General features: G+C 35.4%; 1 protein-coding gene across 3 annotated transcripts in view; it reads right to left on the bottom strand.

The window, feature by feature from the left end:
- ATRNL1 (attractin like 1) overlaps positions 1-18,387 on the bottom strand; it is an 809,337-nt gene that overhangs the window by 261,920 nt on the left and 529,030 nt on the right. For all 3 annotated transcript variants that reach the window (XM_069567614.1, XM_069567615.1, XM_069567616.1), the window contains exon 27: positions 15,953-16,060. In XM_069567614.1, the coding sequence (XP_069423715.1) occupies positions 15,953-16,060 (108 nt within the window). The remainder of the gene's footprint in view (positions 1-15,952; positions 16,061-18,387) is intronic.

Below are 18,387 nucleotides of genomic sequence, written 5' to 3'. Positions count from 1 at the left end.
ATTAAAAAGCAGAGATGTTACTTTGTCAACAAAGGTCCACCTAGTCAAAGCTATGGTTTTTCCAGTGGTCATGTATGGATGTGAGGGTTGGACTATAAAGAAAGCTGAGCACCAAAGAATTCATGCTTTTGAATTGTGGTGCTGGAGAAGACTCTTCAGAGTCCCTTGAACTGCAAGGAGATTCAGTCCATCCTAAAGGAGATCAGTCCTGTGTGTTCATTGGAAGGACTGATGTTGAAGCTTAAACTCCAATGCTTTGGCTACCTGATGGGAGGAGGTGACTCATTTGAAAAGACCCTGATGCTGGGAAAGATTGAGGGCAGGAGCAGAAGGGGACAACAGAGGATGAGATGATTGGATGGCATCACTGACTCAATGAACATGAGTTTGGGTAAACTCCAGGAGTTGGTGATGGACAGGGAGGCCTGGCGTGCTGCAGTTCATGGGGTTGCAAAAGTCAGACACAACTGAGTGACTAAACTGAACTATTTCTATATTTAATCAGCTATTCCGTTCTGTAAATTCTATCTCTTCATAGATTTCAATATGTTTGCTCCTTTACCTTTTGATAGACACTAGTTAAGGGCTTAACTTGCCAGCTTGTTTCTCCATCTCAATTACTCTTCAAAACAATTAATGCTATAGAATGCTGCCAAGGATAAACTTTCTAAAATCAATTGCAAAATTCTGCTCAAAAAAATTTCTGTGTGATCTTTAGCATCTTGTTAAAACTGACTTCCATAATATGTTCCAAGATCTTCTCTCTTGAACCCCACAATTTCCTCCTCAGTCAGCTAATTCTGCCGTTTTTACTGTTTCACAGACACACAGCACTCTTTTCTGTCTCTTGTCTTTTACTCAGATTGTTCTCTCAGCTTCAGAGGTCCCTTTCCTCTTCCTTCATCTCAGTTCTACTCCTTCCTCTACCTATTGACATCTCATCCATCTTTAAAAACCAAGAACAACTACTATAATTTTTCATGAAACATTCAACAATACCCCGAGTTTTAATTTTTCTCCTCTCCTTTGTGTTTTTTGTCCTTTCAGCATTACTCACTTCGTATATACATATATATGTACACATATATATACATATGATACATATTTATGGTATTTTTATGTCTTATACACTGATGGGTTCCCATCAGTGTATAAATTCCTAGAAGGTAGAGAAAATATCTTTTCTATATCCATCTGTACTGATTTGCATATAGCAAGTTTAGTAAATATTCGCTAAATCAATTTATTATACTACAGAATTTCTACAATTGACTTTCCATTATGAGACATGGAAAAATAAATTCAGGTATTGCTTTTGTTTCTTAAAATGTGCTGGAGAAAGTCCTAAATAATAATGATGCCTTCTCCATGAAAAATTGCTTATAAACCACTTATTTGATAGTCTTCTTTATTTTTATACTTTATCAATGGTTAATCCAGTGCCTTATTTTGTGAATCAAAAATTAAAAGAGGCCTAAAATAAATAGGAACAAAATCATAAAGTATAAATATGAACCAAGGTCTCTGCTATGAAAGTGTAAAGCTGTAATCTTTGATTAAAATGGAAATCTATATTAAGATTTAAGGTAAATTTTCAGATTTAAGGCCCTAAATTTTGCACTGGGTGCTATTTTACTTTCTAAGAAAGTATGAGAATATATGAAAATGTTTGCTTAGGTAAAGTATAACATTATTGGTTTCTTAGATTTCTACGTATAAAATATCTAGCACTATACTTCCAATATCTGGGATTATACTTTATAAGATTTTTATTTGATTTGCCAGCATTTTACAGAATTTTTTCAGTTATTCCACTTAGGATACAAACTTGATCAGATTATCTACTAATGCATGTAATGGAAAGAAGGAAGAAATACAAGTTAAATTAGTAAGTGATTTTACATGAGAGATAAGCAAAAAGTATATTAAACAAAGGCATAAATTTAGTATAATAACATCTGCTATAGGGAACTATAGCCTAATAAAATATTTAAGCAGGTAATCTGTTTAATAAAAATCAGAAAATAAATGCTGCACACTATCAGATATATAACATGCTTCAAGACAATCTAAAATGTTAGAAAAACAAGATAAAAATAGACCTAGCTTGACTTCCCTGGTGGCTCAGATGGTAAAGCATCTGCCTACAATGCGGGAGACCCAGGTTCAACCCCTGGGTCGGGAAGATCTCCTGAAGAAGGAAATGGCAACCCACTCCAGTATTCTTGCCAGAGAAGCCTGTAGTCTACAGTCCATGGGGTCGCAAAGAGTCAGACACGACTGAGCAACTTCACTTTCACTTTTTATGTTAGTTACTGAGTAATTTGTATTAATTGACATTGATATTGGTTTTATGTTAATATATTAAATATCATTGTTTTAACATATACACAAGGAATGAGTGTTGGAAACGTTTGACATTATTCAAAGATACCCATGAATACTGTGTGTTCTTGGTTGCAGCAAATTTAATCTGCCCACAATTTTTTTTGTATGGGTCCCATATACTGTCTCAGAGAAGGCAACGGCAACCCACTCCAGTACTCTTGCCTGGAAAATCCCATGGACAGAGGAGCCTGGTAGGCTGCAGTCCGTGGGGTCCCTAAGAGTCGGACATGACTGAATGACTTCACTTTCCCTTTTCCTTTCATGCATTGGAGAAAGAAATGGCAACCCACTCCAGTGTTCTTGCCTGGAGAATCCCAGGGACAAAGGAGCCTGGTGGACTGCCGTCTCTGGGGTAGCACAGAGTCGGACACGACTGAAGCAACTTAGCAGCAGCAGCAATATACTGTCTGTTTTATCTGTGAGTAGGTGAAAAATAAGGATGTTGGAAATTTAAGCTTTTTTTGTCAGAGCCGGGACACTGCCCTCAAGAATTGCTAAACTGTATTTATGACTTCCCAATACATGATACTGTAGTATACTTTACATAGCCACTTCTTATTTGCAAAACTGCAACCATGATATGACAGTATCCTTAAGTAATGTATTATTCTGCTGAATGACAGCCAATATGGATATAGGCAACCAGGGTTATAAGCCTTTTCTATTTGTAAATGTTTCTGTTTATCATATCAAACACCGTGAGGTGAAACTGGGCTTGTCTTTTTGTTGTTGTTTATTCTCATCTTTATATTCTTCTCCATCATAGTTTACATTCATTTTAAGTGATTTAAGGCAAGATAATCTCAATGTTTTAATAGCCCAATGAAAACTTCCATTTATAAAATTTTAATTTTGAAAGTTCATAAAAATATAAATATATATCCTTAGCTTTGAACTCAGTGAATTCTGAATGATGCTAGCAGTATTTTACTTACAAGTACAGTTAATCATTAATCTAGAGCATTTATAAAGCTATGTATTAAAAATATAAACAGATGACTTTTCTCAGGCCTAAACATATTATGACTTCTGATTATATTAATTTAGGGGCAAGAAGATTTCAGTAATTTAAGTATTGTATTATAGTCATCCCATGTTAATGGGTTCTATCCTTATCATGTTAATTCTGAAGACTCATTCATCTTTAATTCTTAACTCATGCTTCGTTCAATCATGAAATCCATTATAATTATTATAATTCCAAATCTTATAAATTCTAAAATCTTTTTGGAAAACATTTTCCGCTAAATGGTCGTGGTGAAGTCTGACAATTTTAAAACAAAGACCACAAAAATTCTAAATGCAACTAGGGAAACCTGTTACTTCAAGTACTGTTTGTAACGCTTTTGTACTGTTTTATATTAATCCTTTTTCTATACTGTTGGCAATTGATGCTCATGGGATATCAAGTTAATAAAATATTTAGTATACTTTGCTCTACCTGAGTATATATTCAAACATCTTTCTTTTGAAAAATGAGAGCAGTAACTGAACATGGGCAATAGTAGGAAATACCAAAAAAAAAAAGTACAGAAAAGTACAGAAACATTACTACCAGTTACTTCCTTACTTCAAGACCAAAGATGTACATATAAAAATCTATTTTTTCTAAATAATTTTCTTAAAATAAGAAAGCCATTTGTCTTCTAAAGCATTTGTTATGAAGAAGGTGAGAAGATGTGACCTTAGCAGTTTCCTTCTCTCTACTACTAATTGAAAATCATCTCCTTCTTTGAGGCAAACAGCCCCTGTAGCCTGTGAGTATTTATGTGCAAATAGGGCTTGGGTCCTGCTGAATGCTACCCTCTTTGAACTGGGAAAGTGAATAGAAATCAGCATCAAGACCCAGGGCAGGGATATTACAGAGACTTGGTCTAGAGAACTCTGTAAACACCAAGAAGATCAATATAATCCCTGACAGAGCTTCCTAGGACCCTCTAATCCCCAAGTGGCTAAGAAAAAGCGTAATATGTGTTCTGAGTCTTTCTTGTTCTTGAGCATTAGGGGGTTTAAAAAGATCAGTAGGAAGTTGGTGGCTTGACTGTTTCTACACCACTAATCCGTTTACAAGTAGGGAGGGTTCTCTGCTATCCGCCTCTGCTGCTGCTGCTGCTAAGTCTCTTGTGCGACCCCATAGACGGCAGCCCATCAAGCTCCCCCATCCCTGGGATTCTCCAGGCAAGAACACTGGAGTGGATTGCCATTTCCTTCTCCAATACATGAAAGTGAAGAGTGAAAGTGAAGTTGCTCAGTCGTGTCCGACTCTTAGCGACCCTATGGACTGCAGCCTACCAGGCTCCTCCGTCCATGGATTTTCCAGGCAAGAGTACTGGAGTGGGGTGCCATTGCCTTCTCCGGCTATCCCCTCAGAGGTAGTCAATACTGGAATCTCAGTAGTAAGAATGAATATAATTAAGCTAATGCCAAGAGAACAGCAATCCAAAGAGAAGAGAACCTGCACGCTGGGAAACTGAGCTCCTACTGAAGACAAAGCTATTAATATTTAAGCAGGGTCCTCTCACTACAAAATAACCAAATTATAAGCATTGCAGTTAGGGAGTGCTCCAAGACAAACAGCTAAAACTGGAAAGGGGAGCAGGGAGCTGCAAGCAAACATAAAAGCAGATTCCCTGAGGATAAAAGCTGATATAAGTGATTTACAGGATAAGAAAGCTGAGTTTGAGATCCCTGTGCCATGCCAGGGACCCTGGAAGAAATGGCTGGAGGAAAGCATTCTTTATTTAGGCCTCCAGGAAACCACAGATTAAGATTAAACAAATAAGAGTTTACAAGGATCATCAAACTCACAAGGAAATAAGCCACAGTAAATGAGAGCCCATGGAAAGAAACAGATAGATTTCAATTTCCAAGGATTTCAGATATTAAAATGATCTTTTAAAATATCTATTTAATAAATGATCTATTTGATAAAATGATTTCAGATATTTAAATAAAATAAAAATAATTGTTTGGAATGAATTGTGAGGCAATAAAAACTAGCAAGCAAGAAGAGACTTTTGAAAAGTGCTAAGTAGATTTGAAGAAAAACCAAACAGAACTTTCAAAAATGAAAAAAAAAAAAATCTGTTTAAAAATATCCAGTGGCTAGGGTAGAGAGCAAGAATTAGTGAGCTGTAACAAGGCTCTGAAGAAACACAGAGAGAGGAGATAGAAAGCACTAACCTGAGAGATTAAGAGATTCTGAGGGTAGAATGAGTAAATCTGATATCCAACTAATTAGTATTTTAGGAAAATAGAGAAAATGAAGGAGACAAAAAACTCAAAGGGATAACTGAGAAATTTTAGCGGTAAACAGAAAGAAATTCTGAAAGGTCTGAATCCTTAGATCTAGAAAGCACAAAATAAGCCAAAGAGGATAAATACAAATAAATGTATGCTTAGGAAAATCACCATAAAACTGCAGAACACCAAAGACAAAGGGCTTTAAAAAAAACCACTGGTAAGAAAAGCTAGATTAGCTCTAAAAGAATGACAGCTATACTGTCAGAAGATTTCTCAGTTGCAACAATGGAAGCCAAAAGCCAGAAAAATTTTCACGTAAGCAAAGTGTTTGAGTGAGGCACTCCTACTGCAAAGTAACTAGATGCTTGATAATGTGTATTTCCAAAACATTTTTTAGACTGTAAGCAATGGTGATGCTCCAAGGCCTTATGTGAAACTAAAGAGAGGGGCAATGGTCAGCAAGCTAAGAGTTGATCATCAGAAGACATGTGCTAAAGGAATTTTAAAGAAAAATAATAGGCAGAAACATTTCAGAAGGAAGCTCTCAATGCAAAGAACAGTGAGCAAAGAAAATAGCGACTATATAGGAAAATTTAGATAAATATTGATCATGTAAAACAGCAACAATAATAACAATGTTTAAAATTCACAAAACTACAAATAAGATAATTATGATATATAAGATGAAAACAAGGTCAATTGTTTGAAGACTTTCTATTCATATTAGGGAAGAGCTCATTATATTCAGACTGAAACTATACCTGCTAAAATTTTAAGAGTATTGGCCAAAAGGGGAAAAAGAGTGTGTAATGTGCATATTAGGTGAGGAGAAAAGGAAATCATGATTTTAAAAAACCTTTAATTCAAGAGAAGGCCATCAAAGAAGCAAAGATCATTTAAAAATTTAAGATTAAAAAAAAGCAAGAGTAATATCTGAAAGTATTACTAAACCAGTTTGATTAGTAGGGAAAAAAATAGAGAAAATATAATATTTAAATATTAAATATATTAATATTTATTTAATCAATTCATTAAATATTAAATATAATATTCAATTATATTTGATATAATATAATATTTTAATAGTGATAACCAGAAGGGAAATATTTGTAACAGAAAATTACAAATATTTAATAAGCAACTTAAGCAAAAAAGCTCCAATAGAAGGATGAAGAAAGATACTGAATTAGTTAAGAAACATTTTCAAATTTTCTGTAACTAATAAAAAATTTCTTATGTAATCCAATTACTAACAGTAGATGATATTTAACAGAAGAGGACATGGGAATAACAGTTAATAAAATGAACTAGGAGAAATACAAATGGTTAAAAACAATATGAAAATATTTGATTTTACTATTAATACTGATAAGTCTGTTGGAGAATATAACATTTCTTATACAAAATTACCAAAATTGTTTTAAAATTGCTTTTAAAATAATTTTTGACAAAAATGTAGGAAAACAGGAATTCTCACTCCTTGTTAAAGGTAGTTTGAAAAAGGACATTTCTGGAAAGTAAGTAAGCAATATATCAAGATGCATCAGATCAGTTGCTCAGTCGTGTCAGACTCTGCGAATCCATGAATCGCAGCACGCCAGGCCTCCCTGTCCATCACCAACTCCCGGAGTTCACTCAAACTCACGTCCATCGATCAAGATGCATAAAAGGTCACAATTATTGACCCAGCAGTTTATCTTTTTGTAGATTAGGATCAAGAGTTATGTATAAACATTAACTATAGCCCTATTTGTAATAGTGTGAAATTAGAATCAAGCTATTTAAAAATAAAACAGTCAAATAAATTATGTTATACTACAGAAAAACTGACAGGACATTTTAAAATCAAACTCAGAAGTACAAATTTTTCTTATTATAATGAGAAAAACAGGATGCAAAATCACGTATAGAATACACTTTGAATTTTGTAAACATACATATATGCAAAAGGAAAATGTTGGAAGGATATAAAAGTTTCAACAGTGGATACGTATGGGTGAAATATTTTAATTTTTATTATTTCTGTATTTTTCTACAATGAGGATTTATTATTTTTATAATCAGAACACTAAGAATAAGTTTTAATAAAATAATTAAAATATGAAGTACTGCAAGACAGCCGTAACAATCTGAAAAAAATCAGAGACCCAGGAAATGCTCAGGCTATCCATTGGAATTACTGCCCATGAAGATGCCAGGGCAGGAATAAAATGCTCGAGAGGCCTCTGGCTGTGTCCATCAGCAGAGAACTGGGCTCAAGCTGCTCTGGGAGCAAAGCCAGCAATGCTCTTAACATGAGAGACGCTCACTGTGTCTGGCCTTGCTTTAAACAATGTGTCTGTCACCTTTTTCTTGTGTAGTGTAATAGGTTGAACTGTCTCCATTACTCATGAGCATCAGGAATCAAAGAATACTACATAAATATTAGGTAACTCTATGCTTATAAACAGCTTTACAACAAAAAGTACTCCAGAGATACGTTGGGGCCTAAAATGTTTTCTCAGTTTGAACTAAAATCAGCATATTTGAGAATGCTGTGAAAGAGAAATTCCAGGGCCAATCTGAGATTCAAACTCTGTTCTTGCTCTGTTGTTGTTTAGTTGCTAAGTTGTATCTGGCTTTTTGCCACCCCATTCTCTGCTGGTGACTACACTGTGATCTTGACCAAAGATCTTAAGTTCACAGAGTCTCAGTTCCTTCAATAGTCAACAGAACAAACAAAATCTGCTTTGTATTTTGTAAGACTGACATAATGCTCAAATGAGATTGAGATAGTGTATGTATATAAGTTTTAAAAAACAGCATCTTAAACTCAATTTAAACTTTTCACTTGTTCTCCTTGGAAGAAAAGTTACGACCAACCGAGATAGCATATTCAAAAGCAGAGACATTACTTTGCCGACTAAGGTCCATCTAGTCAAGGCTATGGTTTTTCCTGTGGTCATGTATGAATGTGAGATTTGGACTGTGAAGAAGGCTGAGCGCCGAAGAATTGATGCACTTGAAATGTGGTGTTGAAGAAGACTCTTCAGAGTCCCTTGGACTGCAAGGAGATCCAACCAGTCCATTCTGAAGGAGATCAGCCCTGGGATTTCTTTGGCAGGAAGGATGCTAAAGCTGAAGCTCTAGTACTTTGGCCACCTCATGCGAAGAGTTGACTCACTGGAAAAGACTCTGTTGCTGGGAGGGATTGGGGGTAGGAGGAGAAGGGGACAACAGAGGATGAGACGGCTGGATGGCATCACTGACTTGGTGGACGTGAGTCTGAGTGAACTCCAGGAGTCGGTGATGGACAGGGAGCCCTGGCATGCTGCAATTCATGGGGTTGCAAAGAGTCGGACATGACTGAGCGACTGAACTGAACTGAACTGAACATGACCTAGGAAGCTCAGGTTTAAGTTACTTACCTTGACATATAATCGTTACCTGTATTGTTTGGAAAGCACTCTTGAGTGTAATGCTTCGTGAACACCTAAGTACTAACCTTGTAGAATAAAACCCAATGGTCACCTACATTTTCAAAAATTGAAATGTGGATAAATTAATCATGATGGGTAAAAACATTAACAGGGCAGTCCAGAATATGTATAATATGTATAAGAGTTTCTATTCCCTAACACAGAAATGATGGTTGAAAATGTTTATTTTGAATAACTGGCAAAATTTCAAGCTCCAATATGCAGTCAATACAAGGGTCTAAAACTTGAGGGGAAAACTTAATATTTTATATTTTTGCTTTGTTGTTGCTTTTATTTTTTCCTTGTTAAAAACAGCCACGCATACCGTAATAGAAAGGACAACACTGACTTGCAACATGAATAACCCATATATGCCACCCACCTATACAACATTTATTATTAAGAATTTATTATACCAGACTTTTTTCAATGTTTATCAAAAAATAGATCACCATTTATACACCATTTTGTAAAATATAATAAATTAAGTAACAAATGCTTTACTTTTGGCCATTAAAATGGTTTCTAGTTTTTCAGTATCAGAGGTAGGAAGCAAAAAATAATTGGCTAAAATAATTTGAAATAAAAATAGAAACAAAGAATAATATCCCAGCAAAAACTATCAGCGACACTGGAGGACTCATCTAAGTTTACAAAACTGCCAACTCCTTCCTTCCTACCACTATTTTCCCCACAAAAAAACATGAACAAGGAAAGTACATTTTTAACATCAAACTAAAGGGACCAAACTGTATATTTTTCATGCGACACCAGACCTAGGAAGCCTAGTCAACCTAAGTCACTTAATGGCCTCTCGGTTCTTTTACCTCAGTTTCTCGTGGTTTCTGTTATTATAGAGGAAAGGCACGGATTTTGTTGTTTGAGAGGATATTCTGAGAGATTGCGACTATTTCTCTTAGTGAGTACATACAACAGCATAAGAGGCTCTCGATCCATTACAGTGCCAGTTAAGGAGAAAAAATCCTGTCTTCTTTTCTGTTTGGATCTTACAAACACAAAGTCTCTAGACTTTCAAAATGAGAACACATCATGACTTAAAAACAAAGTCCAGAATCAGACACTTCACTGCTAAAATCCGCCTCTCGCCACCATTACCTCTTGCATGGATTCCCACAGAAGCTTTGTAATAAGCTTCTGTCCCTCTAAACTTGCCCCTCATAGCAGAAACTTCGGGTTGATTTCCAACCTCTCAGTCACCATGTCAGTTTTCTGCTAATTTCCAAACCCAAAGCTTTCATTTCTTTGCCTGGGGGCTTTCTGGGACTTCCTGGGAAGTGGCCCTCGATCAGTGATTGGAGGGAGTTGAGGAATAAACACTCAGCTCTGTTGCCCTGATGTCCGTAGTGTGACTTGCATTTTACCCTGACTCTCAGAGTGTCTCCACGGAAATCAAGCCCTAGTTTACCATAGTGGTATTAGCTGCTCTCCATTCCCTTTCTCATTTCCCTACCAGCATATTCTTCAAATGAACCAATTCCTTGTCTTGATGTCTGCTTGTCAGGAAACCATCTAATGATATCCCACATCAAACTATTCTCAACCCCAAAGGCAGAATAATCTTTTAGAAACAGATTATGTCAGTCAATCCTGCAACTGACTCTTTCCTCTTCGCTTAGGATTGAATGTCAAAGTTTTCACAAAAGGTCTACAAGACCCTATATCTTCTGCCTCGTCCTGTACCTGCCCCTGCCCAAAGCCTGCTATTTCGTGAACTTATCCGACATGCCCACCACCTTAGCACCTCTGCTCTAGCCATTTTCTTTGCTAGGAACACTTTCCCTTGAGAATCTTAAGAGGTTAATTGCTCTTAAGAGGAATTCTTAATTAATTAATTAATTAATTAAAAGGTTAATTCTTAAAAGGTTAATTCCTTTACCTCTTTCAAGCCTTGCTCAACTCTCACCTTCTCAATGAGGTCACCCTGACCACACCCGATTCAATATGAATGCTCTCCCCCAACTCCACAAAGCACTCTCCAAACCTTATCCTGTTTTACTTTTTTCCTGTTCCATTGCACTTACCACCTCCTAACATATTAAACAACCTAGGACTTCACTTTCACTTTTTACTTTCATGCATTGGAGAAGGGAATGGCATCCCACTCCAGTGGGATGGAGTATTCTCTTCCTGCCTGGAGAATCCCAGGGACGGGGGAGCCTGGTGGGCTGCCGTGTATGGGATCGCACAGAGTCGGACACGACTAAAGCAACTTAGCAGCAGCAGCAGCATTCTCCCTGTTATCATACGAACTCTGCAAGGACAGCATTCTTTGTTGTGTTCCCTGATGCTTCTAAAGTGCTAAGAAGAGTGCTTGGTGTATATGCAGCATGCCAGAAACATCTGTTAAGCAATTACTATAAATTAACATGCTATTTCTCAGTGGAAGAAAATTGATAAAATACACTATATGGGTCACAAGGTCATCACAAAAATAACCCTATTTTGTTTTACAATAAATTTAAAATCAACTAACAAATTGAGTTTATAAATTTATTTTCTAAGTGTATTTATTAAATTTTAATAAGTCCTTAATTTTTCACTATAATTTAGAAAAATATAATGACTCAAACTTGCTTACAGATAATTGAGGGGGTGATTATTCATAACATAATCTTTTTTTCACTCACAAAGAGTTTTTACACCTAGGGTTTACTACACAGTTCCTATGAAGACTGAACACTCTTCATCCATTAACAAACATAATCAACTCACACAAACTTTTAGGAACATGTCTGCTTCATAGAATAGGACATTTTGGTGTACAGAAGCATTACTATGGATGCATCAAGCATAAGTAATTCTATATTAGACCTATATTCTCCCCCTGACAATATAGATGTGGAACTCAGAGAGTCCAATTTAAATTGAAAGAAATCTATTCCTTAAATTACCACATTATGAAGACTCAATGAATATGTACAAAATAGGAATAGCCAGCTAACCTATGGCTTTGGGTTGAATTTCATCTCTGAATTTTAAGAAAAACCCAGCAAAGGAATTTTAAAATTACTTTTATTTTCTAGGTTTAAATAAAGTCCTTAATGTTATCTCAGAATAGGCCTAGGCTTCATATATTGCTGTGTAAGCAAATCAATGCCACATCATACTAGGTTATATATATAAAAAGAGATCTGAAGTGGATCTAGAGCACTGTGACAATGGAAAGGAAATCTCACATACAACATACAAATGTATATGTACACACATGTATGTGTATATACAGCAGATAGATAACTTCCACTTAGCAGTAATTACAAAATGCAAAGGAAAAAACAAAATATGATTTTAAACCTTATGCTTTTACTTCTATTATTTTCCAAAGAATATTAAATAAATTAGCAATTAGCAGTCATTATTTATTTCTGATATTAAATTCATATAAGAAAACAATTTAAGCTATAAAAATTACTGAAGGACAATATTTTCAACTTTAAATTTCTTTTAAAATTTAAATTGTCAATTTACTTGAGATCAGAAATATATGGATATAGGGAATTTTAAATATCAGAAATCATACTTGTTTATCAAGATGAAGAAAATCTGATATTGAATTTAGAATCCTAAATTTATTTGGAGCATGGATAAAGGTACTCAATTAACAAAGCTACTACCTTAATAAAGTACATGTTAAGATACTGTAAATTCTCCCAAGTTGATTTACAGATTTTATACAATCCCTATTAAAGTACTAGTGAGATTCTTTGCAGAAATTGACAAACTGATCCTAAAATTCCTGTCAAAATTCAAAGGGCACAGAATAGCCAAACAATGTTCAAAACAAATACAGCTGGAGGACTCATATTTTCTAATTCTAAAACTTACTACAAAACTATAGTAATCAAAATAGTGCTGTATTGTCATATGATAGATCTATAGATTAATGGAATGGTATTGGAGAAGGAAATGGCAACCCACTCCAGTACTCTTGCCTGGAAAATCCCATGGATGGAAGAGCCTGGTAGGCTACAGTCCGTGGGGTCGCAAAGAGTCGGACATGACTGAGCGACTTCACCTTACCTTCACCTTATTGAGATTATGAAAACAAATTCTCACACTTGGTCAACTGATTTGAAATAGGAGTCCCAAGATCATTCAGTGGAGATAGAAAGTCTTTTCAACAAGTAATAAAAAACTTACCATATTACCCAAAAATTCAATTCTTATTTATATATTCCAACAAAAAGGAAACAAAATTTGTAGACAAATATTCACAGTAGCATTTTTCAAAATATTCAAAAAGAAGAAACAGCCTAGATGTTCATCAACTCACGAGTGCAAAAACAAATTGTGCTATATCAATAATGTGTGTGTGCATGCTCAGTCGCTTAGTCGTGTCCAACTCTTTGTGACTCCATGGACTGTAGCAAGCCAGGATCTTTTGTCCCTGGAATTTTCCAGGCAAGAATACTGGAGTGGGTTGCCATTTCCCACTCCAGGGCATCTTCCTGACCCAGGAATTAATCCATGTCTCTTCATTGGCAGGCATATTCTTTATCACCTGAGTCACCTCTCTTATATCAATAATATAAAATATTGCTTCACAATAGAAGGAAACTAAATACTCATCCACAATGTGGGATGAAACTTGAAAACATTAAGGCTAAGTAATAGAAGCTAGTCATGAAAGACCACATATTGTATGACTCCCATTTGTATGAAATAGAATGAAAATATACCAGAGGAAACACATATAAGGACGAAAAGTAGATTAGGGCTTGTCTACAGTTGAGAATGAGGCTTTGGGAAAAAGAGAGGGGATGAGAAGGGAGTTTCTTTAAGGGAAGATGAAGACGTTCTAAAACTGATTTTTGGTGATGGTTACACAATTCTGAATATACTAAAACCCCTAAATTGCACAGTTTAAATGGGTAAATTGCATGGCATATGAACTATATTTTAACAAAGCTGTTACAAAAACCCAACAAAACTACACATTGGTAAGTAGAACCAGATCTCCAGAAATCTTTCTAAATGGGAGTAGGTAGGTAGGTTTTGGAGAAGGCAATGGCAACCTACTCCAGTACTTTTCCCTGGAAAATCCCATGGAAGGAGGAGCCTAGTAGGCTGCAGTCCATGGGGTCGCTGAGAGTCGGACACAACTGAGTGACTTGACTTTTCACTTTCATGCATTGGAGAAGGAAATGGCAACCCACTCCAGTGTTTTTGCCAGGAGAATCCCAGGGACGGGGAGCCTGGTGGGCTGCCGTCTATGGGGTCACACAGAGTCGGACACGACTGAAGTGACTTAGCAGCAGCAGCAGCAGGTAGGTTTTATTCTTCCATGATACTCTGAATTTAAATTTTAGAAAACAAGTGATACAAAAGAAACAGAGACACACCAGTCATTCATATAACTAGTAATAACAAAAGGATACAGAGAAGTCGGAAATAAGCAAATAAAAGGACTACCAAGTAAATATGAGCAAAAAGAAAGTAGAGGTAGAAGTTTTTAAACTCTATAAAATAAAGTATTTACTATGTATATTTATTACATCTGTTCCTTAAGTTTATGAGTGTTTTATCTCAACTTACATAGATGTCATTTACATTTGCTTTTCTCTTGTGAGTTGGGTTTTAACAGCATTCAAGAATGCTTTAAATAGATGAGGAGAAAAAGGAAGTTAGATTCAGATATAGTTTTCAATTTGTTACAAGTTCTATACTACAGTTATTTGAAATTAAGGGCCAGAATGAAAGAGTACTTACTGCAAAGTTAGAAATTAGAGCACTGCTCCCTAAGCAATAGAAGATACACCCACATATTATCTAATGTTCTAAGCTTCTGTGACAGCCTGTGATCTAGAGTAGTAAAAAAATCAAGGATACAAAAGCTAAAAAAAAAAAAATTTACTTAGAGAAATGTCTCTAAAAACTGGTCCTTTGTATAGCATCATAAGGTCTGATTTAGTTTTATTTTTTTCAGAATAACCAAAAATTTTATGGACAAAATCAATTATATTTGTGCCTAGGTATTAGGAAGAGTCTATTTTTATATACCTTGCTTTCCTCAAAGAAAAGCAAAGTCGAAATATAGCAAAATGAATCAGTCACATAAGGGTACTTTTTAAAAGGTGAATAAAATATTTCAACTGTAAGGTATTTTTAAAACTTCCTGTTTAAACATCTTACCATGAATAACACAAAAAAAATCTGGAAATTAAGCATAGAATAAAATTACTACGCCTCAGAATGCTGTCATGAGTTGTTAATCACAATCTGTGGATTTTTGTTCTTTGGGAACCCACATTATTTTCAGAAACCATGTCATGTACTATTTCAAGATCCGAATACCACATTTACTTGCACATAATCATTTCTTTTTCACCATAATCCATTTCCCCATTTGTAATATAATACTGTTCTAATACAGCCATAAAATTAAAATATTCACTATATTCTACAACCTTCAACATTCAAAAAGTGAAACTATGTAATTAAAATGCAACTCATTTCCACCCACCTTTTATAGTCAACTTTGTTAATAAAACAGATGTGACCTGTTAACTGAGGGGTGTTAGGCACTCCCAGGACTAAATATAGATCCTTTGTTTCTTTCATCGTACCTGTATCTTAAATTCCTTCAGTTCCTATCTGTCAGGGAAAGGGTGCCAGGTGAGCAGTCTGTCACTCTTGCCTAGACTAATAGATTCTCCAGTGGCTTTTGTTACAGCTCATGTCACACTATTAAAACTATGTGCCTTGAAAATGGCATAACATATGTAGCTGAATCTTGTCAACTCTAGATAATCAGACTCTGTTTGGCTTCACAAGCAGATGTAGATTAGAGAAGTAATATACATATGCAAATCACAGCGGCCCCCTTTCGCCATCACTGTTCCTACCTCTAATGACCCTCTCAGAAAGTCTGTGTGTTCAGCTCCCACTTCCAGGGCTACATCAACAGACGCAAAGGGACGGCTGGCCATCTGCTGTCGTTCTCGAAGCAGTTGCTGGAGGGGGTTAAAAAGCACTCGTTTTAAGACAGGTTTTAGGACACGTTAAATTCAACAATATCTAGTCCTGTTTGGAAAAAAATGGCATCTAAAATTTAGAGGTTATAATACACATATTCATATCTAGATCACTAAAAATGAAAATGATTTTTTCCTCAATGCCTGGGTTATATTTCCTTATAGGCTTGAAATGTATGGTGCCTCCTGACTACCACCTCATAGGCCCAGTGAAAAGCACTTTGAAAACTTCAGCTGAGAGGTACTACTTAAGTAAAAACTGCTATTATGATGACAGGTGTGCCAAGTCTTTCCACTCAAAATAACTCATGCCTGTGTCTTAGCTGAAAGCAAACAGCAGTACAAATGATTGAGAAAAGAGAATAAAAAGTTGTCAAAATGCATTAATAGAGATTAAAGGAACATACACCCGCCAAGACCCAGTCTTGTAAGTCATCAAGATCCCCCTGTCAATTGCTATAGCACCAGCAGGAATTTTTATTGTCAGTGTTTTTAACTTTATTCAAAGCCATGGTGTTTATTATTTAAATGAAAATGATTAGTAGGTTGCAAAAAGGTGTGCCAGGGCTTCTAAAACATTCTCAGATATTCATTTCTTCTCTTTGCATCTCTTCTCGGCTTTGCTCAAACAAAAACCAATAAACCAGCAAGTCCCAACCAAGTACCCAGCTAATTTATATTTCTGCCTCCCCTTGTAATTATAATATTCATTAAGTCATGATAAGAAAAAATTGATGACCAGTACTAGATATTGCAAATCTTGCCCTCCTCATTTGACACAGCTAATAAAATTATTATTAAATATTAAAAGTAGATGAGCAATGTAATTAAACACTCTTTCAAATGAGAAGAAAATCCTATCACTGAAGAAAGACAAAATCCTTGAACACAATGAATGGCTTCATTATTCACAGTGATTTCTAAAGATTCACTGGCAGTAACTTAAAACTAACAACTGGTCTTTGAATGTAAATGTACAGAGCACTGTGATGCATCATTCATAAAGTTCCCTTTCTCATGATGAAGGAACAAAAACCAACACCTGATGGCACTTTATTATTTAACATTTTTATTTTAACACTTGTGACACCGCAGTGACAGTGTTCATGTAATGAGCATCTCAAACATAATTTAAGGGCTTGCTTTTATTATTGAAGAGAGAACATCCACTTGAGAATATGGGACAGAAATAATGCAACTATTACCTAGCTAGAGTTCAAGGTCTTAAATTGTATGTATTTTTAGAAGAAGATACATAATGAAGACATATTAAAAACATATTCAGAGTAAAAAGCAAATGTGATCTAAATCACCCAAATGATTCACTTTAATATAAACTCAGACTTGCACTATTAAAAATACAGCTGCTGGCCAAGAGAATCTTATTTGTGTCTCTTTCGATAGGAGTGGCCAATTGATCTGAATACTGTGTCTATGCAAAATGCAAACATAATGTTACTCCAAATACCAATGGATGCTAAGTGTAGAAGACACCACGTTCTTTTTCCTCTGGTAAAACATAAATGCACACACAGATACACACACAGGAACACACAAACTGCCTCTGTTACAGTTAATATAATAATTCCCTTGAGAAAACTATAAACTCTAGTTCGGATTAATGCAATTTTCTAATATTTGTATTAAAGTTTCTTCATTTTTACTAGTTTCCCTTAGCTTATAAATAGCATCTCCTATAACAGATTCTTTAAAAAAAAAAAATTTGTTTCTTCACCTTGCCTTTTTGCTACACCTAAAAGTTATAGCTCGACAAAATATAATTAATGAGACCTCAGTCCCACAGATTGTAATGTAAATCTATGATTATTCTAAATTCACTATCTTTAACAAAGACTAGATTTCTCTGAAAAATAATGTATTATTGTGACCACCTCCTACACTCATAATAAAGAAAAATCAGTGATTGATAGTTTTATTCATTTAAAAAAGTTTATTAGTAGGACAAAAAGGTATTGTAAAAGATTCCAGTTTGTCTTCTGAGCATTGAGTTTTCATCAGTTTTTAAGAACTGAATGCTACTACAGTACTCTTTGCAAAGAGGAAAGACACTGTTCTTGCCCAGGACCATAACACTGAGGTTTATAAAACAAGATACGGTGAAATAAAAATAATGAGAGCACAAGGCAGTGTACAGCAAAGGTCACAAACAGGAAATTAGCCAAATTAATTCACTCTGGGTCACATAACAGAGGACTAGTTCGAGGACTTTGGCTAGTGTACCAAGTTTCTGACTTTGGGGAACCTAATGAAACGGTTCTGACCGGGGACACTTAGGGGGAGTAAAA

Source organism: Ovis canadensis, chromosome 22, assembly GCF_042477335.2.
Source record: "Ovis canadensis isolate MfBH-ARS-UI-01 breed Bighorn chromosome 22, ARS-UI_OviCan_v2, whole genome shotgun sequence".
In the NCBI taxonomy this organism is placed as follows: Eukaryota; Metazoa; Chordata; class Mammalia; order Artiodactyla; family Bovidae; genus Ovis; species Ovis canadensis.
This window is presented reverse-complemented; position numbering and strand designations above follow the sequence as displayed.